We start from the raw sequence: 22320 nt of genomic DNA, 5'->3' as shown, positions 1-22320 counted from the left end.
GTATATGAATAGGAAGGGTTTGGAGGGATATGGGCCGGGTGCTGGCAGGTGGGACTAGATTGGGTTGGGATATCTGGTCGGCATGGACAGGTTGGACCGAAGGGTCTGTTTCCATGCTGTACATCTCTATGCCTCTATGACTCTAAATGGGCCTAGGTTAGCTTAGGAAACCTGGTCAGCATAGACGAGTTGGGCCAAAGGGTCTGTTTCCATACTGCATGACCGTCTGACTCTAAATCCAGTTTCATAGCAAACATCCAACCAGCCTGAAACTTGCAAACTCAATAAAAAGTGAGAGTAAGGGGAGCGGTGTTTCATTTTGAGATCAAAAGTACTTTCAGTACATATCCCGAAGAAGGTGTGATCTGTGTCGCTTCTTAATATCAAAGTGTATTTGTAACATCAAAAAGACATTGAGGATTAAATGTCAAATATTGCATTCCTCATCTCTTCCAGGAAGCGTTTGGATCTACAGCATCTACCAGCCAGATTATATTGACAAAGCTTCTCCCAATTATTGCGACAAAACACTATACCTCTTTGCCTTCTGGATCACCACTGCTGTTTATATCATTCTCGGGCTCATGATGCTTGTTGGATTTTGTGTGTGTATTTGTGGTGGAACCTTGGTTCTGACCAAGAATTTTTCAAGCTCTTGAATGAGGAAAGCCTTTGCTCCATCTTAATTTGAGAAATTTGCCTGCCGATAAACTCTGGGCTTCCGCAGATGAACGAATGGCTTTCGCACTGCTTGTGTGGGACAGCTTTTCACAAAGGCATCTCCACATTTTTTCGTTTGTTCTGCATAACCTTCATCTGATATTTCAGGAAGGAAACGGCACTTAATCTGCTCGTCATTCTCAAACCAATCAGTTATGTTTCAAAAAAACATTTTGGATGTATCTGTGATATATTTCTAATAAAAAAGCACCAGTAATTCCTGCATTCTCTCAGCGAAGGATTTTTGTTTTACTTAATTTCAATAAAATTTCTATCAATTTAATAACATCAAGCTCAGATAAAAGTTGAATTCAAAATGGCAAGAAATTCAAGGCAGCTAGGATTGGGACTAGATTGGGTTGGAATATCTGGTCGGCATGGACGGGTTGGACCGAAGGGTCTGTTTCCATGCTGTACATCTCTATGACTCAATGACTCTATTTGTATCTTTCAAACTAGTTTATAGAAGTGAGCTTTCTAAGTCAGAATTCCAGCTCATGTTTACTAACTCCTTGATAAGAGGGGAGAGGTGAAACGGCGTAGAATTGTAGATTCAACATTTCTTGATTGAATTCCACAAGCTACTAACCAACCTTCATATCAAAACTTCCGGATAGAATAGACTTGCTCAACTTGTTGCAAATCTAGCCTTACAGAAAAGTTCCACATTTGCATGTTTAACTGTGAGTTAGGTTCATAAGATACAGGGAGGATGTTGTGAAACTTGAAAAGACTCAGAAAAAATTTACAAGGATGTTTCTGGGGTTGGAGCGTCAGAGGCTGAGGGGTGACCTTATAGAGGTTTAAAAAGTCACGAGGGGTCTGGCTAGGATGAATAGCCAATGTCTTTTTCCCAGGGTAGGGGAGTTCAAAACTAGGGGAGGCGTAGGTTTAAGGTGAGAGGGGAAAGATTTAAAAAGGACCCGAGGGGAAAGTTTTTCTCAGAGGTTGGTATGTGTATGGAATGAGCTGCCAGAGGAAGTGGTGGAGACTGGTATAATTGCAGCATTTTAAAGGCATCTGGATGGGTATGTGAATAGGAAGGATTTGGAGGGATATGGGCCAATTGATAGCAAATAGGTCTAGATTAAATTAGGGTAGCTGGTCGGCATGGACAAGTTTGACCAAAGGGTCTGTTTCTGTGCTGTACATCTCTATGACTTGAAAAATTGCAAAGGTGAAAGTGGGTACTGCAGATGCTGGAAATTGGAGTCAAGATCAGAGTGGTGCTGGAAAAGCACAGCAGGTCAGGCAGCAGCCGAGGAGCAGGAAAATTGACGTTTCGGGGAAACACCCTTCATCAGGTCCTCCAGCACCACTCTAATCTTGACTCAAAAACTGCAAAATTAAAAATCACAAAACACCAGGTTGTGAAGCACTAGCTTTCCGAGCGCTGCTCCTTCATCAGGTGGACTCTGACAACCACCTGACAAAACAGCGGCGCTCTGAAGGCTAGTGCTTCCAAATAAACCGGTTGGGTTATAACCTGGCATTGTGTGATTTTTAACTTTGTATACCCCAGTGCAATGCCAGCATCTCCATGTAAGACCTCGTGACTGGGAAAGGTACAGTCTGTGGGGCCACCCAGTGGCTTAAAGTAAAACAGCAATTTTATTCGAAACAGACAGAAATTGTTGGAGCAGGTCATCAGGGTCTGGCAGCTTATGTTTCCAGCTGAGCTCTGCTTTCCCTCCACAGATGCTGCCAGACCCTGCTGAGTTTCTCCAGCAGTTTCAGTTTTTGTTTCTTGTTTCTAGCATCCGCAGCTCATTCTTTCATTCGGCAATTTTACCAGTTCGACTTCGATTAACAAACCGTGCCCTTAAGACCATCAGAAACAGGAACAGGAGCAGGCCATGTGGTCCCTCCTGTCTGCTCCGCCATTCGGCAGGATCGTGACTCATCCAGCCCTCCTCGTGTCCATTTTGCTGGCCTTTCCTCAGATCGAGGATCTGTCTCAGCTTTCAATGTACACAAGGACTGTGCCCACCCCCCCCAACCCAACCCACAGCTCTCTGTGGCAAGGAGTTCCGAAGACTCTGGGAGAAGGGATTCCATCTCCGTGAAAACTGCTGAGCTGGAAATTTGAGCAGCGTAAGCAGGAAATTTCATGGGGTAAACAGGAAATTTCAATATGTTGACAAGGTTGTTAAGAAGGCATGCGGTGTGTTAGCTATTATTGGTAGAGGGATTGAGTTTCGGAGCCACGAGGTCATGCTCCAGTGTGGCCCGCACTTGGAGTATTGCATACAGTTCTGGTCACCGCGTTATGGGAAGGACGTGGAAGCTTTGGAATGGAGATTTACCAGGATGTTGCCTGGTATGGAGGGAACGCTGAGGGACTTGAGGTTGTTTTCATTCAAGAGAAGGAGGTTGAGACGTGACTTAATTGAGACACATAAGATAATTCGATAAGGGTGGACAGTGAGAGCCTTTTTCCTCGGATAGTGATGGCTTGCACGAAGGGACATAACTTTAAGTTGAGGGGTGATAGATATAGGACAGATATCAGAGGGAGTTTCTTTACTCAGAGGGTAATAGGGGCGTGGCTGCAACAGTAGACTCGCCAACTTTAAGGACATTTAAATGGTCATTGGATAAACATATGGACAAGAATGGAATAGTGTAGGATATATGGGCTTCAAACTGGTTCCATAGGTCGGCATAACATCGAGGGCCGAAGGGCCTGTACTGCACTATAATGTTCTATGTTCTACGTGCTACCGATGAAGTTGCAGTTAATTTACTCAAACTCCCACAGGCACAGAGCGGTTTCAGCGCTGAAAGCCATTCAGTCCATCACATCTGTACTGGCTTCCCCCCAATCAGCAATGTACCTCACCCCTCAGGCCCTGCAAACCTGCACCTATTTCCTTTCCTGATGATTCTCTTCTGAATGTCTCAGCTGAGCTTTCCCCCACTACACTCTCTGGCAGCACACCCCAGGTCCCCACCACTCGCCCTGAGAATGTTTTCCCTTGTGTCACCCTTACTGCTTTTCTAAGTAACCTCAAAGCTGTGCCCTCTCACTGAAACGGTGAGCCTTCGGAGGTATATTGGCCAGTTATGAGTCGGATCTCTTCCCCAGCAGGAAGTGTGAGCACTTTACCACAGGATTGTACCTCGAAACCATTTAAAAATGGATTCAGCACACGACGAAGACTGCACTGCACTGTTTCGGAATCTATGAGATCGTATTCCTGTGCTACTGAAGTCTAGATGGTCTAATGCTACTCTGTTTTGATAAGGGTGGCTGAAGTTACCATGAATCATATCCTCACAGAGTCCCTACAGTGTGGAAGCAGGCCATTCAGCCTATCGAGTCCACACTGACCCTCCAAAGAGCAAGCCACCCAGACCCGCTCTATCCCTGTAAACCTGCATTTCCACTGGCTAACCCACACATCCTGGACCCTATGGGCAATTTAGGCATAACTAGTCCACACTGGACTGTGGGAGGAAACCGAAGAACCCGGAGGAAACCCAGGTAGACATGGGGAGAATGTGCAAACTCCCACAGACAGCCGTCCAAGAGTAGAATCGAATCCAGTTCCCTGAGGCAGCAGTGCTAACCACCTAGCAACCGTGCCGCCCATTTTGGGTACAGTATGGCTTTGTTTTCTCCAACACTTGTGTTTTTATTTCAGATCTTCGGCATTTTGCTTATGAGTTCACCCCTTAGCGCCCGGTCCAATATCTATCTCTCATCCAGCAACATTATTCAGCAGACTGTCATCTCCTTCGGATTACTGTGTGAGAGTCTGTCCTTGATTGGGTAAAGTCGCTAGAGTCTCGCCAGACCATAGGGCTACTCTCTTATCAGAGAGGCAGCTGATGGGGGTTTCACCTGAGGGTCACCATGCCTCAGGAGAGGGCAGAGGTTGAGAAGAAGAGACCTTCATGGTAACCTCAAGACAGTGTGGGAATTGAACCCATACTGTTTGCAGCACAAACCAGCCATCCAGCCAAGTGAACTACCTGAGCTCTTATCTCCTTGATAACAACAGGAAATACAGTTCAAAAACTACCTCAACAGATCTAAAGATGCATGAAGAGAGATTGGATCATTTACGACCATGTTTGCTGGTGTTTAGAAGAATGCGAGGGAGGATCCTCATAGAAATCTATAAAGTTCTAACAGGTCTAGACAGGAGTACACACAGAAAGGATGTTCCCGATGACCAGGGAATCCTGAACCATAGGGTCACAGTCTAAGGATATGGGGTAGGACTGAGACTGGGAGAAATGTATTTTTGTAAGGCCAGACTTACACATTAGTGTTGGAGGCTGAGGGGTGACCTTATAGAGGTTTATAAAATCATGAGGGGCATGGATAGGGTAAATAGGCAAGGTCTTTTCCCTGGGGTGGGGGAGTCCACAACTAGAGGGCATAGGTTTAAGGTGAGAGGGGAAAGATATAAAGGTGACCTAAGGAGCAACTTTTTCACGCAGAGGATGGCGCACATGTGGGATGAGCTGGAGGAAGTGGTGGAAGCTGGTAACTATCACAGCATTTAAAAGGCATCTGGATAAAATGGTATATGAATAGAAAGGGTTTGGAGGGATATGGGCCGGGTGCTGGCAAGTGAGACTAGATTGGGTTGGGATATCTGGTCGGCATGGACGGGTTGGACCGAAGGGTCTGTTTCCGTGCTGTACATCTCTGTGACTCTCTCTCATGGGAGGATCCTGGGTAGTGTTGTCGAACAAAGAGACCCCAGAGCGTTGGTTCATAGTTCCTTGAAAGTGCAGTTGCAGGTAGACAAGGTAGAAAGAAGGCATTTGGTACTCTTGCCTTCATTGATCAGGGTTAAAAACTACATAACACCAGGTTATAGTCCAACAGGTTTATTTGGAAGCACTAACTTTTGGAGCGCTGCTCCTTCATCAGATAGCTTTGGAAGAGGATCATAAGATATGTAATTTATAGCAAAAGATTACTGTGTCTTGCAACTGGAATGATATATTGAACAAACCTAGATTGCTGTTAAGTCTTTCATCTTTTAGAATGTGATGCAGGTTTCAGTTCATTAATACGTAAATCCCAGAACTACTTTTAAGTCACATTCTTGAGATAACTCAAGGTATTATTAAAAAGAAAGTGACATATCAGCTCAGACAACATATTAAAGGTGTGAGGTTAGCATCTGTCTGTATTCTAATCTTGAGTCAGACTGGTTCTATTCCCAAAGTAGGAATTTATAAAATATTACATGGATTGACATCACTTTATTGACCAGTGCATAGAGTATAGGAGTTGGGATGTCATGTTGTGGCTGTACAGAACTTTGGTGAGGCCACTTTTGGAATATTATGTTCAATTCTGGGACCTTGCTACAAGAAAGATGTTGTTAAATTTGAAAGAGTTCAGAAAAGATTTAATAGGGATGTTGCCAGGATTGGAGGGTTTGAGCTATAGAGAGAGGCTGAATAGGCTGCGGCTGTTTTTCCCCACAGCATTGGAGGCATCATGATAATAAAGATGTTGTTAAATTTGAAAGAGTTCAGAAAAGATTTAACAGGGATGTTGCCAGGATTGGAGGGTTTGAGCTATAGAGAGAGGCTGAACAGGCTGGGGCTGTTTTTCCCCACAGCATTGGAGGCATCATGATAATAAAATCATGAGGGGCATGGATAGGGTGGATAGTCAAAGTCTTTTCTCCAGGGTAGGGGAGTCCAAAAAGAGAGGGCAGAGGTTTAGGGTGAGAGGGGAAAGATTTAAAAGAAACCTAAGGGGGAACTTTTTCACAGAGAGTGGTGCGTGTATGGAATGAGCTGCCAGAGGAAATGGCGGAGGCTGGTACAATTACAGCATTTAAAATCTGGATTGGTATATCAATAGAAGGGTTTAGAGGGATATGGGCCAAGTGCTGGCAAATGGGACTAGATTAATTTAAGATATCTGGTCAGCATGGACAAGTTGGACCAAAGGGTCTGTTTCCGTGCTATACATCTCTGTGACTCGAAATGTCTTCACCCTGAGAGTGGGAACGTGTGGAATTCTCTGCCAAAGAAGGCAGTGGAAGCCAAAACATTGAAAGCTTTCAAGGAGTTAGATATAGCTCTTAGGGCTGAAGGGATTAAAGAGTGTGGGGGAAAGAAGAGAATGAGTTGGGTCATCAGCAATGATCATCTTGAAGGGGGAAAGCACATTTGAAGGGCCGAACAGCCTACTCCTGCTCCCAATTTCTATGTTTCTAGAGCACTTTGCTGTGGATGTGTAAGGCGCTATGCAAATGCAATTGCTATGGGTGTGAAAGACAGAATGCACGTACAATTTATTTTTTCTCTCGTTTGTAACTCGATGGATCTGGAGTAACCCACTTTAATCCTAATGGCGTTCCTTAATGAAATGACCTCCCAGCCAAATAAAGTTTATTGGACGTGGCAAATAAACTGCTGAGTGGGAAAACAATCAAGGATGGAATCCCTCCCAACAACAGCGCAGGGCTAAATTCTAAGACGCACCCTTGTTTTCCCAGCCCGATGCACGTGTGCTCCAACACATCTCAGTAACTCTTTCAATTGAAATCAAAAATTAAACACGAGAATTTATTCTTGAAGAAATTGGCAGGAATCTTTTATATAGCTAGAATGAGGCAGGCGCTATGATTCTAATCTACTCTCTACGTAAGTATGAAGAGGTGTCTGGCTTTAATACAGAGAGCGAGAAGGGGAAAAAAAACTATTTTTGTAACTAAAGAAAAAAAGCGAAAACTATTTTTGTAACAATAGGGGGTAGTTGTAGATTTTATTGGTGGCTTTTAAACAACTGCTCTAACTCAGTTCGGAAGAGGAGGCTGAGCCGCTTGTCTTTACAAACATTAATGGATCTTTCTGGGCGTGAAAACTTTTAAGTAATTTTTTAAAAAAAATCTTTTCTAATAGTTGCGTGGGGAGAGTTAGTCCCACAGCATAGAATCAGGCCCTCTGGTTGGGTGTTCGAGGTCTCTCTCTATCTAGCCCAATCCCCCCTTCTGTAGAGGGAAACGTCTCAAACCTACCTGTACTCTACTTTGTTTGAAAACCTGTTCTGATTGCTGTCTATCGTGTTGACTAACAGAGGGATGGAAATGTTTCTGAACTTCCTTAGTATAAGGGTTACACGTAATCCTATAAAAACGCTTACTTTCTGTTTGGATTTGATAGGTTGCTCCTGGTCTCTGGCCTAAGCCTTTCCCAACTTAAACATTTCTTTAAAAACTATATCCTTGTCAGATCAGCGCCATCGTTTCTGAAATGAACAACTAAGTGACCTATTTTTTTGTCTTTGATTTGTCTAGATTCCTGTAATATCACTTTTTAAGGTGGCTCGTCCAAAGATGTGCAGGTTAAGGTGGATTGGCTGTGCTAAATTGTCCCATAGTGCCCAGGGATGTGCAGGTTAAGTGCATTAGTCGGGGGTAAATATAGGGTAGGGGAAATGGGTTTGGGTGGATTACTCTTGGAAGGATTGGTGTAGACTTGTTGGCCTGAAGGATCTGCTTCCACACTATAGGGATTATATAATAATGCATTTAGCTGGGATCAAACTAGGAAATTCTATTTGGAATAGGCTTCTTAATTTTGTAAATAAGTGGAGCAAGTTTATGCATGATTACATTAATGTTGTACATAACTTCAACTTGAGTGAAGGAAGTGGCAGGGGCTGCCAAATATGGAATAAGGTGAATTAAAAATTAGGAAAGAGTTTCCTGTTCAAAAAATTGATGTATGATTTATGGAGTTAACCAATAGCTGGGCAGGCATATGATGTAAAAACAAAATGCTGGAGAATTTCAAACTTACAGCAATATCTGGAGAAAGTTGGATCCAAAAGGTCAATGTGATTAGTCTACAGCACAGGAAAAAACCCCTTAGGCCCACTGTGTGCTAGGCAAAAATTCTTCAGAGATCGATCGATCCTTGATTGATCTCCTCTGAGGAGTGCTTGTGTTAAATGGGCCTGGACGCCACAAGTCTGGCCATGTCTGTGGGAGAGCAATATCTGGAGAAAGTTGGATCCAAAACGTCAATGTGATTAGTCTACAGCACAGGAAAAACCCCTTAGGCCCACTGTGTGTGCGCTAGGCAAAAATTCTTCAGAGATCGATCGATCCTTGATTGATCTCCTCTGAGGAGTGCTTGTGTTAAATGGGCCTGGACGCCACAAGTCTGGCCATGTCTGTGGGAGGAAAGCTTGTGTTTAAAGTCTGACTCTTCAGAGTTCTGAGTCACAACTTGAAATGTTAACTCTGCTTTCTTCCAATAGATAGATGCTACTGGACCTGCTGAGTTTCACCAGCAATTTTGGTTCTGGATCTCTAGCATCAGAAGTTTTCATTTTATGGGGGTCTGGGTACTCTGGAATGGAAAATGAGGTGATCTTACCGAAACAGGAATTCGTGGTTGATTCCTCTGATCTTGACCAGAGTCTAGACTAGGAATCCAAAAAAACTTGACAATGCTTCTACCCTGAACTACTGTGGAACTGGGGTGGAGGGGAGGATTGGAGTTCAAAAATGGATAACAGCTACCAGTATTAATTCTATTTGTATTGAGAATTGCCTTGGGTCAATATTTAATCTGTAGTTTTCAAAAACCCCATTCTGTGGATGGAAAGTCTGCACAAGACCAGGTCTTTACAACTAGAAGATTAATACAAGGGAGATATCTAACTTCCAATGATCTTGATCAACAACACAAGATATCATTTATGCTGGAGAGGGTTCAAAAAAATTACCAGAATATTGCCAGGAACAGAAGGTTTGAGTTTTCAGGATAGGCTGGGACATTTTTCACTAGTGCATAGGAAGTTGAGTGGGCACCTTCAGAAGTTTGTAATATCATGAGGGGTCTATTAAGGTGAATGACTGTTTTCCCTAAGGTTGGGGATTTCAAGGCTGAGGGCATATTTTTAAAGTGAGGAGAGAGAGATTTTAAAGGACGTAAGGGGTAGCTCATTTTAGTGGCTCACATCTGGAATGACTTACCAGAGAAAGTGGTAGGTGCATTACAGTTACAACATCCAAGACACTTGGGTAAGTACATGAATAGGGAAGGTTTTGGACGGATATGGACCTGGAGCAGGCAGGTGAGACTAGTTTGGGATTATGGCTGGCATGGACTAGTTGGACCGAAGGGCTTTTTAATGCCGTATGGATGTCTTTCCAAAGTGATCACCGTCTAATTAGAATCTGAATCTTTAGTGTGGAAACGAGCCCTTTGGCCCAACAAGTCCACCTCTGAGGAGCAACACCCAGACCCATTTCCCTACCCTATATTTACCCCTTACTAATCACCTAGCCTACATATCCCTGAACACCATGGACAATTTAGTGTGGCCAATTCACCTAACCCTCCTAACTCTTTGATTTGTGGGAGAAAACTGGAGCAGCTGGATGATACCCATGCAGACACTGGGAGAGCGTGCAAACTCCACACAGTTGCCCAAGGCTGGAATCGAACCTGGGTCCTTGGTGCTGTGAGGCAGCAGTGCTAACCACTGCTGCTCCATGTTATTTTCAAATAAAATCTGTGGATGCTGGAAGTCAAACAAATTGCTTGGGGGGGGGCGGGGGGGAAAGAGAGAGAAAAGCTCAGCAGGTCTGGCAGCATCTAGAGAAAGACAATTAATACTTTTGGTCTAGCAATCCTCCTAAGAAGGGTCTTTGGATCCATAACATTCAGTCTTGTCTCTCTACAGATGCTGTCAGACAGTGCTGAGTTTTTCCAGCAACTTTTATTTTGCTTAGTGGTTCTTTTTTAGATGTTTTCTATTTGAGTTCTCAAGGAGTGAGGTTTAAATGTGTAATCTACAACTCTCTAATGGAGGTCCAAACAAAGACCAGTTGAACAACAGGACTGTTAAGTGAGATGGTGGGTCAAAACAGGTGGTTGCTTGTTAATTTAATATGTGCCTTAACTCCTAGATCTGGTGTATAGGAGGTGGCTAATAACATGGACCCTGAAAGTAGCTTATACACTCCTCTCCTGCGGACTATTGAATATCCTCCTACATCCCCAGTGGCATCAGGTACTGATTGTTCGTTCACATCCAAGGAACAAGTCAATAGCTCTTGAGAAAGTACATTCAATAGGAAAGCATAAATGTAAAATGCAATTGCTATAATAGATGTGGGTCAAGAGACGATCTCCTCTTCTGTAACCAGCTTTTTAAAAAAAGTAAATTATTAACCATGGGACTGTACTCCAATGGATGACTGGTTTAACTGGAGTCCTCACCCCTTGGGTAAGGGGAAATGTTGAGGAGTCCTTCATGCTAATGTTAGCATCACTGCAAACCAGTTGCCCAGCTAAGTGACACTACCCACTTCAATGAGTACCATTTCATCTAAATGCTTAAATCCCTGGGTTAAATAAAACAATTTTTTTTCTTCTAAGTTCATCATTGATTGGCTACTTCCCGTCAAGGGCCAGGAAATCTCCCCTTAAGACCCTCATTTCATAATACACTTGATGTTCTTAGTCTTGAATGCATGCCTGAAGTGGTGTCAGCAGAATCTCCAGTGAAAGATTTCACTTGGGTTTTGGAGGGGGTGGCAGGGAGGGAACTGGGGAGTGGGTCTCTTTTGAAAGAGCAGGTAGGGATGAACTGGATCACCAGCCCCTACACTAATATGTTGAATGTTACACACTTTTTTAAACATTCTCCAATTCCTTTTCAGCATCTATGAAAATTATGACCTGTCTGTTGGCTGTTGCTTCCATCACTATTGGTGAGATTTCAATAATAAAGGATGTTGGTGGCATGAATTTAAAAGCTGTTCACTTGGATTGTTTGTCTGTTTTTGGCAAGCTTGTTAGATTTAATGTAATCTAGTCATAGCTATGCTTGACATTAAAATAGTTAAGCTGCATATAAATGGCTTGGATTCCTGTACCAAGCTTGGCTCAATATTAGGAGCAGCATTCTTCCTTTGGTTCTAAGGATTTGACCACTTCCATGTTTTTAACAACAGCTTAAAATTAAAAACTAGAGTAACTTTGTTCTCAAAATAGTCAGATTTATGGTGACATTAAGTTTGCAACAAATCACTTCTGACACTTTTTTTTTCTTTTCTCCTTCCCATATAGGTACTGTCTATTTGGATTCCTGTCCCAAGCAGTACCTGATCCCAATTTATTTGATTGTCTCTGGTAGCTTTACCCTGTTCTTTGTGATGATTTCACTAGTTTCATGTGCTCCAAATGATGAAAGCAATATGTTGGCTTTTCATAGAATTGGCAGAGTTTGGAAAAGTCTCATCTCACTGTTTTCCTTCATCTGGTTTATAACAGGTAACTGCTTAACTGAAACTAGCTTTGTTTAACTTGAGTTTGCATGTTGCTACTCACCTGTTTTTTAGAATGTTCATGGGGTGAGGTTCCTCTGACCAATCCCTTGAGGCAGCATGGGTGGCTCAATGGTTAGCACTGCTGCCTCAGTGCTGGGGTGTCTCTTTTTGGAGAGTCAGATGTACAGCACAGAAACAGACCCTTTGATCCAACCTGTCCATGCTGACCAGAGATCCTAATCTAGTCCCACCTGCCAGCACCCGGCCCATATCCCTCCAAACCCTTCCTATTCATATACCCATCCAATAGCCTCTTAAATGTTGCAATTGTACCAGCCTCCACCACTTCCTCTGGCAGCTCACTCCATTCATGTGCCACCCCCCCTCATGGAAAAAGTTGCCCCTTTAGGTTCCTTTTTATAAATTCCCTTCTCTCCCTAAACCCTCTAGTTCTGGACTTCCCCCACCCCAGGGAAAAGACTGTCTATTTACCCTATTTACCTCTCCCTATAGCTCAAACTCTCCAACCCTGGCAACATCCTTGTAAATCTTTCAGAACCCTTTCAAGTTTCACAACATCTTCCTGATCAGGGGACCAGAATTGCATGCATTATTCCAAAAGTGGCCTAACCAACATCCTACACAGCTGCAACATGATCTCCCAACTCCTATACTCTGACCAATAAAGGAAAGCATACCAAACACTTTCTTCACTATCCTACCTACTAATGACTCCACTTCCAAGGAGCTGTGAACCTGCACTCCAAGATCTTTGTTCAGCAACACTCCTGAAGACCTTGCCATTAAGTGTATAAGTCCTGCTAAGATTTGCTCTTGCATAATGCAGCACCTCTCATTTTATCTAAATTAAACTCCATCTGCCACTCAGCCCACTGGCCCATCTGATCAAAATCCCATTGTACTCAGGTAGCCTTCACTGTCCACTATACCTCCAATTTTGGTGTCATCTGCAAACTTACTAACTGTACCTCCTATGCTAACATTCAAATAATTTGAATGATGAAGTAGTGGACCCAGCACTGATCCCTGTGGCACTCTGGCAAGGGTGGTGAATGAGGAAACCTAAGTGCTGAAGGATAGTGTTCATGCATAACTGTTCAGTGTTGGGAGTTAGAAAATCCAGATTCTGAAGGAAGGAGGCAGAAATGTAAAATGTTTGATTTGTGATCTCTGGGGAAAGTATCAATATTTAAAAACCTATTTCTCTACCTCTTCTAGGAAATGTTTGGATCTACAGCATCTATGAGCCAGAATACATTGACAAAACATCTCCCAATTACTGCGATAAAACTCTCTACTTTTTTGCCTTCTGGGCCACTACTATCACATACATCCTCCTTGGGATTGCACTGTTTCTAGGATTCTGCGGCTTGCTTTGTGCATGTGCTTTAGGTGGGACACTGAGCATCAGGCAAAGAAGCAGTTGAATTTTGGCTGAAGAAATCTTGTTCAGTTTTTTGTGGGGGGGGAGGGGAAAATGTATCTGCTCACTGTCAAATATGTATGCCTACTGTGGGTGAAATTTGGTTTGAACTCATTAGCAGTGCATGTGTAGACTTTTTTTATTAAAGCTGAAAACACTGTTCTTTCTACACTACTTTCATTCTATGCTCATAGAAGTAAACTGTGCTTTGTACATAACTCTGAAACCAATAGGTGTTTTTAAAAGTTGGATGTAAAATTTCTAATATAAGCATGACTTGATAATACTCTGGTCTTTTGTTTTTCTTTAAGGGTCTTTGTGTTGTACAGCATTGATGGGCCCCAGCTATGTTGAATAGTCCTTCAGTACCTACATAGGCACTATGCCCCAACATCAATGACTGCATCAGTGCAGCATTCTGCACCCAGGTCAAATTGGAGCAGTTCATCAGCTTTGCCCACAACATCCACCCTACCCTCCATCACTTGGTCCATCTTGGACACCACCTCTTCTCTCTCCCCCACCCTTCCTTGCCCTCTCAATTTCAATCTCTGGTGACAGTCTCCAGGTGCATTTTTTAATATAAACCCACTCTCTCTAACTACCTGGACTAGACTTCTTCCCAGGAGAAAGTGAGGACTGCAGATGCTGGAGATCAGAGCTGAAAATGTGTTGCTGGAAAAGTGCAGCAGGTCAGGCAGCATCCATTTCGGGCATGACCCCTTCAGGAATGATCCTTGCTCCCTCTCCTGCACCTTGGTTGCTGCCTGACCTGCTGCACTTTCCAGCAACACTTTCAGCTCTAGACTTCTTCCCACCCAGTATCCTGCAAGAATGCCATTCCATTCTTCCCAACTCCTCTGCATCTGCTCAGATGAATTTACATTCTAATCCCAACATCCAGATATCCACCTATTTTGAACAACATACTTTGCCCTGCCTGTCATTGACAGCCCTCCACTGCACCACCTCCATGCTCTGTTCTACTGCTCTAAACCTTCCCACCCTCTGCCCCATGCAATAGAGTCCCCCTTGTCCTTACCTACCACTCCACCAGCCTCTGCATCCAATGCATCATCCTTAAACACTTCCAACTTCAACTAGACTCCACCAAGAACATCTTCCCCTCCTGACCCCACCCCTATCCACGTTCTGCAAGGACTGCTCCCTTTGCCAATCCTTGGTTCATGCCACTCTCCCCACACTGCATGTGCCCCCACCCTAGGTACCTTCCCCTGCAACAGGAAAAGAAGCAAAACATGCTGGCCACAAGTCCTTTCAGGTGGGACTCTCCTCCAAAACTACTTTACTGTATCCAGTGCTCCTGATGTGGTCTTCTCTACAGGGGGCAGACCAAAGGTAAACTAAGGGAACATTTCATTGATCATCTTAGCTGTGTCTGCAAGGGCTGACCTGCATTCCCTGTTACTGCCCATTGTAATTCCCCCTTCCCACTCCCTTTCTGACCGGACCATCCTTGGCTACCTCCACTGCCACACCACAGTGAATCAGAAATTAAATTGGAGGAACGAAACCTCACCACCTGTCTAGGTAGCCTACAGTCCAGAGGACTCTGATTCAAATTTGAAATCTCTGTCCCTATTCCTGGACTTCCTTTCTAGCACCTCCCTCTCCCATTCCTCTTATCAACCCTTCCTACCAACCAACCAGATTCAATCCTGCCATTAACCAACCAGGTGTTACACTCTACCTGCGTTCACAGATCCCCACCTGGCCACCCTGCCCTGATTTTTAAAAAAAATATTTTCTATATAAACATACACCCTTTTATCTGTAGCTCCCCTTACACCCACTCCTGCTCCTGAAGAAGGGTTACATCAAAATGTTGACTTCTCTGCCTGATGCTGCCTGGCTTGCTGTGTTCTTCCAGCCTCCTGTTTGTCTACCCTACTTGGTAAAGTGAGTCAGCAAAAATTATGCACCTTTGGCATTCCACCAATTTAAATCTGTTTTTACTGTCTCCTGTAACTGGGTGCGGTGAGCTATTTGTCGATTTTTGTCATAGAATGCCTACAGTGTAGAAAGAAGACCTTTGCCCTGTCAAGACTGCACTTGTCCTCAGCATCGCACAGGACAATAAAGAGACGTGTGCAGACACAGGGGAAAATATGCAAACTTCACATTCTCCTGAGGGCAGAACTGAACCCAGGTTCCTGATGCTGTGAAGCAGCAGTGCTAATCACTACACTGCCCACAGAAGATAATCCAGAGCCTGGAGTGTATTTGTACATTTCAGCCCCCAGTTCCACACATCCTTTCCCCAGTAGATTGATTGATAGTCAATCTGATTTAATATGCTCAAGTCTTTGGTTTAAGAATGAGCTGTGTTCTGTTTATTTTTGAGCTTGTTCCTAAATTGTTGCTAAATGCTCAAGTAGGAAGAGGATTTGGCAAAATACTGTTTAAATTCTGGTTGCCACATTATAGGAAGGGTGTGGAAACTTTGAAAAAGGTTCAGGGAGATTTACTAGGATGTTGCCTGGTATGGAGGAAAGGCTGAGGGACTTGAGGCTGTTCTTGTTAAAGAGATTGTGAGATGACTTAATTGAGACATAAGATAATCAGAGGGTTAGATAGGGTGGACAGTGAGAGCCTTTATCCTCGTTGGTGGCTAGCACAAGGGGACAGAGCTTTAAATTGAGGGGTGATAGATTTAGAAAAGATGGCAGAGGTAGTTTCTTTACTCAGTAGTAGGCATATGTAACACGCTGCCTGCAACAGTAGGAGACTTGCCAACTTTAAGGGCATTTAAATGGTTATTGGATAGGCATATAGTCATAGGGACATTCCACCTCCGTGCTGTTAATGTGTAGGGGGGACATAAGTAACATCCTGCCTAAAGTCAATAATGAGCTCCTTGGTTTTGCCAGCATTGAGACTTGGGTTGTTCTCAGTCCACCAATTTTCCAGGTCTTCCACCTCCTGTCTGTAGTCTGTTTCATCACCATCTGAGATTCGACTGACTCTGGTGTCATCAGCGAACTTGTAAATGGCATTTGGCAATGCAGTCATGGGTATACAGTGAGTACAGTCAAGGGCTGAGTACATACCCCGGGGGGCTCCAGTGTTGAGTGTTAGCGAGAATGAAATATTGTCCCCAATCTTCACTGATTGTGACCTATGGGTCAGATACTGAGGATCCAGTTGCAGAGATTGGGGCTTAGTCCGAGATCACTAAGTTTAGTATTCAGTCTCGAGGGGATAATAGTGTTGACTACAGTTCAGCTTCAATGAGTAGGATTCTTACGTATACTCTGCCAACGATTCACTTGATCTAACCTGTCTATACACGACAAGCTTCCTTTATTTTATATAATCAAACATGTCTGTATGGGTTTCCTCCGGGTGCTCCGGTTTCCTCCCATAGTCCAAAGAAGTGCAGGTCAGGTGAATTGGTAATGCTAAATTGCAATGTTAGGTGCATTAGTCAGAGGGAAATGGGTCTGGGTGAGTTACTCTTCAGAGGGTTGGTGTGGACTTGTTGGGCCAAAGGGCCTGTTTCCACACTGTAGGGAATCTAATCTAATTTCTTTAGTTATCCAGCATTCCTTACAACTACCAGCCTTTCCTTTCACCCTAACAGGAATATACTGTCTCTGGACTCATTATCTCATTTCTGAAGGCTTCCCATTTTCCAGCCACCCCTTTACCTATGAACATCTGCCCCCAATCAGCTTTTGAAAGTTCTTGCCTAATACTGTCAAAATGAGCCTTTCTCCAATTTAGAACTTCAACTTTTAGATCTGGTCTATCCTTTTCCATCACTTTTAAAACAAATTGAATTATGGTCGCTGGCTCCAAAGTGCTCCCCGACCAACACCTCTGTCACCTGCCCTGCCTTTTTTCCCCAAGAGTAGGTCAGGTTTAGCACCTTTTCTAGTAGGTACATCCACATACTGAATCAGAAAATTTTCTTGTATGCACTTAACAAATTCCTCTCCATCTAAACCCTTAACACTATGGCAGTCCCAGTCTATGTTTGGAAACATAGACTGGGACTATTATTCTTACAGATAACTTACATCTCCTTACAAATTTCTTTCTCAATTTCCCTCTGACTATTAGGGGGTCTATAATACAATCCCAATAAGGTGATCATCCTCTTCTTAATTCCCACTTCCATCTAAGTAACTTCCCTGGATGTATTTCCAGGAATATTCTCCCTCAGTATAGCTGTAATGCTATCCCTTTTCAAAAACGCCACTCCCCCTCCTCTCTTGCCTCCCTTTCTGTCCTTACTGTAGCATTTGTATCCTGGAACATTAAGTTGCCTGTCCTGTCCATCCACGAGCCACATTTCTGTAATTGCTATGATATTCCAGTCCCATGCCCTGAGTTCATCTGCCTTCCCTGATGCATTGAAATAAATGCAGTTTGATTTATCAGTCCACCCTTGTTCTCTGCTTTGTCCCTGCCTGTCCTGACTATTTGATTTGCTTTTTTTTCCCAACTGTACCAGTCTCAGATTGATCTTTCCTCACTATCTCCCTGGGTCCCATCCTCCCCACCTTACTAGTTTAAATCCTCTCGAGTGGCTCTAGCAAATTTCCCTGCCAGTATATTAGTCCCCTTCCAATTCAGGTGCAATCTGTCTTTCTTATACAGGTCACTTCTACCCCAGAAGAGATTCCGATGATTCAAAAATGTGAATCCTTACCCCATACACTAGCTCCTCAGCTATGCATTCATCCACTCTATCCTCCTATTCCTGCCCTCACTAGCTCGTAGCATTGGGAGTAACCCGGATATTACTACTCTCGAGGACCTCCTTTTTAAATTCCTGCCTAACCCCTCTATATTCGCCCTTCAGAATCTCATCCTTTGCCATTCCAATGTGTACAATGACTTCCTACTGGGCTCTTTCCCCCTTGAGAGCATTCTGCACCCTCTCTGAGACACCCTTCATCCTGACACCAGGGAGGCAACACACCATTCTGACTTTTTGTTGTTGGCCACAGAAACATCTGTCTGTGCCTCGGACCAGAGAGTCCCCTAACACAATCGATCTCTTGGAACCTAACATACCCCTTATTATTAGAACCCCATACATTACAGCCAGTCTCGATACCAGAAACTTGGTTGTTCGTGTTGCATTCCCCTACTACATTATCCAAAACAGCATACATGTTTGAAATGGGGATAGCCACAGGAGATTCCTGCACTACCTACCTCTCTTACCTTTCCTGCAGTTAACCCATCTACCTGACTGTATCTGTGGGTTTTCTCCCTTCCATCACATCCTCATTGCTCTTGTAAATTCCTTACTGCCTTTAACTGTCGCTCCAACCGATCCATTCAATCTGATTGGGTTCGCAATCAACAGTATTTATTGCAGATATCCTCAGTGACACGTAAACTCTCCCTAAACTCCCACATCTGATGAGAAGCATATCACTCTACCAAGGGCCATTTTTGCTGCTTCTAATCTGCAGACTCAGAAAATAGCCCCATCTTATTCCTCTACAAAACACTGTTCCAGGCTAACCTCATAATTATGGCTTATATTTTTAAGTTTAATCAAGAGACATATCTCAACAAGACATATAATCAAGAAAGAACACACTCTACTCACTACTGCAGACTTACAGCAAGGCCACACTTAAAACTATTCACTTATCTATTTTCTGTGTTGTGACTTCTCCAAAACAGGTTCCTCCAAGATCAGTTGTGAATTTCACTGTTTGTGAATTTTCCCAGACGCACTCTGATGTCCCAGATATACATGAATTCAACAGCAGGTTCACTGCTGTGTCAGTTAGCAGTGTGGGTTTCTTTTGCTATCCTGCACTGACCTGACCATGTGCTGCCTTTTTCTGTTCCTCTCCCTTTTAAAAGTGCTGTTGTTTTGACTTTTTCTCTAAAGTTCCAAAACAATGCAACAGCATATAAAACTACAGTAGCTGCTCCTGGAATTCGAGAAAATCACCTCCGACAATTCCAAAAAAGGAGTAGCCTGTTGCAGTCAGAAATCTTCCCATCCTCCATCTTGGATTATGGATGAAAATGGAATAGTGTAGGTTAGATGGACTTCAGGTTGGTTCCAAAGGTCGGCACAACATCGAGGGCCAAAGGGCCTGTACGGCGCTGTAATGTTCTATCACAGGTCTTTTGTTATTTGCTCTAGGTGGTACTTAGTTTATCCACTTACTACTCCCTCCTCTGTCAAAAGCACAAACACCATTTTCCAGGTTCAACTGGACTCCATGTTAACTCTCTCTCTCTCTGCAAATGCTGCTAGACCTGAGCTTTTGCTGACACTCTGGTTGCATTTCTGGTTCCCGGGCTCTTTAATATTTTGCTTTTACTGAAAACTCCTGGTTTCTTTATCTTTGGTGCTACAAAAGGAATTTCAGCATTTTAGACATGGATAGCTGGTACAAAAATACCTTGCTTCTGCCATTTGGTTCTGAAGAAAGGTGATAGCACTTAAAATATTAACTCTACTTTCTCTTTGCACAGATGATGCAGACCCTGCTGGCATGGAGGCTCAGTGGTTAGCACTGCCAACTCACTGCTCTAGGGACCCTGGTTCGATTCCAGCCTCAGGTGACTGTCTGTGTGGAGATTGCACATTCTCCCCGTATCTGCATGGGTTTCCTCTAGGTGCTCTGGTTCTCTCCCACAGTTCAAAAATGTACAGTTTAGGGTGAATTGGCCATGCTACGTGGCCCATAGTGTAGGTAAGGTACATTAGTCAGGGGTAAATATAGGGTAGGAGGAATGAGTCTGGGTGGGTTACTCTTCAGAGGGTTGCTGTTGGGCCATATGGCCTGGCTCTTCCAGCACCACTGATTCAGAATCTGTTTCCACACTGTAGAGATTCTATGACCCTTCACCAGCAATTTCTGATTTTGCTTCACATCTGTAGTCCTTGGTTTTACAAACAATTTTACTGTTGTTCCTGAAGCTATAATGTACTAGTTTGCCTGCTCTTAATCTGGTCTTAAACCCCTGTGAATAATGGGGTTTATTTCCCAGTAATTTCACAATCAAATACATGTGGCCAACCCGAAGTAATTCCCTAGTACATCATGAATTGTATAATCCGTGAATTTGTACCACTCAGTTTCAACATGTGACTTCCAGGAAATGCATCAGTTTCGGTTTAGGGAAATAAAGTCATTCTTTTTACAGCCTTCCACATATTCACATCGAACTTTGATTACTTTTTTAAGCACGTTGTCAAAGTCAGAAATTACACAACACCAGGTTATAGTTCAATAAGTCTTTTTGAAATCACTTCACCCTGAGGAAGGAGCAGCTCTCCGAAAGCTTGTGATTTCAAATAAACCTGTTGGACTATATCCTGGTGTCATGCGTCTTCTGCCTTTGTCCACCCCAGTCCAACGCCGGCACCTCCACGTTAATCCTCCAGGAGTTCTTGTTTTTGATTTAATTTATTCTTGTCACATACTGCGAAACAGTGAAAAGTATTGTTTTGTGTGCTAACCAAACAAATCATACCTTATGTAAATACATAGGGCAACAGAACACAATGCAAAATATAGTCTAACAGTTATAGAGAATGATCAAGTCGAATATCTGACAGGTCTGACGATAAGTCTGATAAGAGCATGGATGAAGCTGTCCTTGAACCTGTTTGTATGTTTTTTTCAAACTTTTATATCTTCAGCCTGATGGAAGAGAATATAATGGTGGAACACTTGCAACTTTTTCTGGGAAGTTCCATTCAGCTCCTGGAAAAAACAACTGCCTTATTGATTAGATTACTTAGTGTGGAAACAGGCCCTTCGGCCCAATAAGTCCACACTGACCCTCTGAAGAGAAACCCCCACCCCCCTACATTTACCCCTTCACCTAACACTGTTTGTAATTTTTATCTGTTTGTAATTTTTATTAATGACTTGGAAGAGGGAGTCGAAGGGTCGGTCAGTAAATTTACAGATGATACGAAGATTGGTGAAGTTGTGGATAGTGAGGAGGGCTGTTGTCGGCTGCAAAGGGACTTAGATATGATGCAGAGCTGGGCTGAGGAGTGGCAGATGGAGTTCAACCCTGTCAAGTGTGAGGTCCATTTTTTTGGCAGGACTTTGGTTAGACCACGTTTGGAGTACTGTGTGCAGTTCTTGTCGCCTCACTTTAGGAAAGATGTGGAAGTTTGGAGAGGGTGCAGAGGAGATTTATCAGGATGTTGCCTGGAATGGAGAATAGGTCGTACGAGGATAGGTTGAGAGTGCTAGGCCTTTTCTCATTGGAACGGCGAAGGATGAGGGGTGACTTGATAGAGTTTTATAAGATGATCAGGGGAATAGATAGAGTAGACAGTCAGAGACTTTTTCCCCGGGTACAACAGAGTGTTACAAGGGGACATAAATTTAAGGTGAAGGGTGGAAGGTATAGGGGGGATGTCAAGGGTAGGTCCTTTACTCAGAGAGTGGTGGGAGCATGGAATGCGCTGCCTGTGGGAGTGGCAGAGTTAGAATCATTGGTGACCTTTAAGCGGCAATTGGATAGGTACATGGATGGGTGCTTAAGCTAGGACAAATGGTCGGCACAACATCGTGGGGCGAAGGGCCTGTTCTGTGCTGTATTGTTCTATGTTCTACGGGCAATTTAGCATGGCCAATTCACCTACCCTGCACATTTTTGGACTGTGCGAGGAAACCAGAGCAAATCCAGGAAGAATGTGCAAACTTCACACAGACAGTTGCCTGAGGTGGGAATTGAACCCAGGTCTCTAGCGCTATGAGGTAGCAGTGCTAACCACTGTGCCATTCACATAGCAGGCCACCCAGACTTTCTCTGTACATCTGCTTGTGGAGGTGATGGATGACTGGTATCATCATTAGACTATTAATTTAGAGACCTAGGTAATGTTCTGGGGACTTGGGTTTGAAT

General features: G+C 43.6%; 2 protein-coding genes across 3 annotated transcripts in view; both read left to right on the top strand.

Moving 5' to 3' along the window:
* The window catches only part of LOC122544317 (transmembrane protein 272-like), an 11088-nt gene extending 10139 nt beyond the window's left edge, over positions 1 to 949 (top strand). For both annotated transcript variants that reach the window (XM_043683483.1, XM_043683484.1), the window contains one exon: positions 457 to 949. In XM_043683483.1, the coding sequence (XP_043539418.1) occupies positions 457 to 659 (203 nt within the window). In that variant the 3' untranslated portion in view covers positions 660 to 949. The remainder of the gene's footprint in view (positions 1 to 456) is intronic.
* Positions 950 to 7219: 6270 nt separating this feature from the next.
* Positions 7220 to 13726, top strand: LOC122544316 (transmembrane protein 272-like). The gene is made up of 5 exons (XM_043683482.1): positions 7220 to 7350; positions 10632 to 10735; positions 11388 to 11438; positions 11797 to 12000; positions 13236 to 13726. The coding sequence occupies exons 2-5, from the start codon at positions 10660 to 10662 to the stop codon at positions 13442 to 13444; spliced, it is 540 nt and encodes a 179-aa protein (XP_043539417.1). The 5' UTR covers positions 7220 to 7350; positions 10632 to 10659; the 3' UTR covers positions 13445 to 13726.
* The last annotated feature ends 8594 nt before the right edge of the window (positions 13727 to 22320 follow it).

The sequence above is a fragment of the Chiloscyllium plagiosum genome, chromosome 48 (assembly GCF_004010195.1).
Source record: "Chiloscyllium plagiosum isolate BGI_BamShark_2017 chromosome 48, ASM401019v2, whole genome shotgun sequence".
Taxonomy (NCBI): Eukaryota; Metazoa; Chordata; class Chondrichthyes; order Orectolobiformes; family Hemiscylliidae; genus Chiloscyllium; species Chiloscyllium plagiosum.
This window is presented reverse-complemented; position numbering and strand designations above follow the sequence as displayed.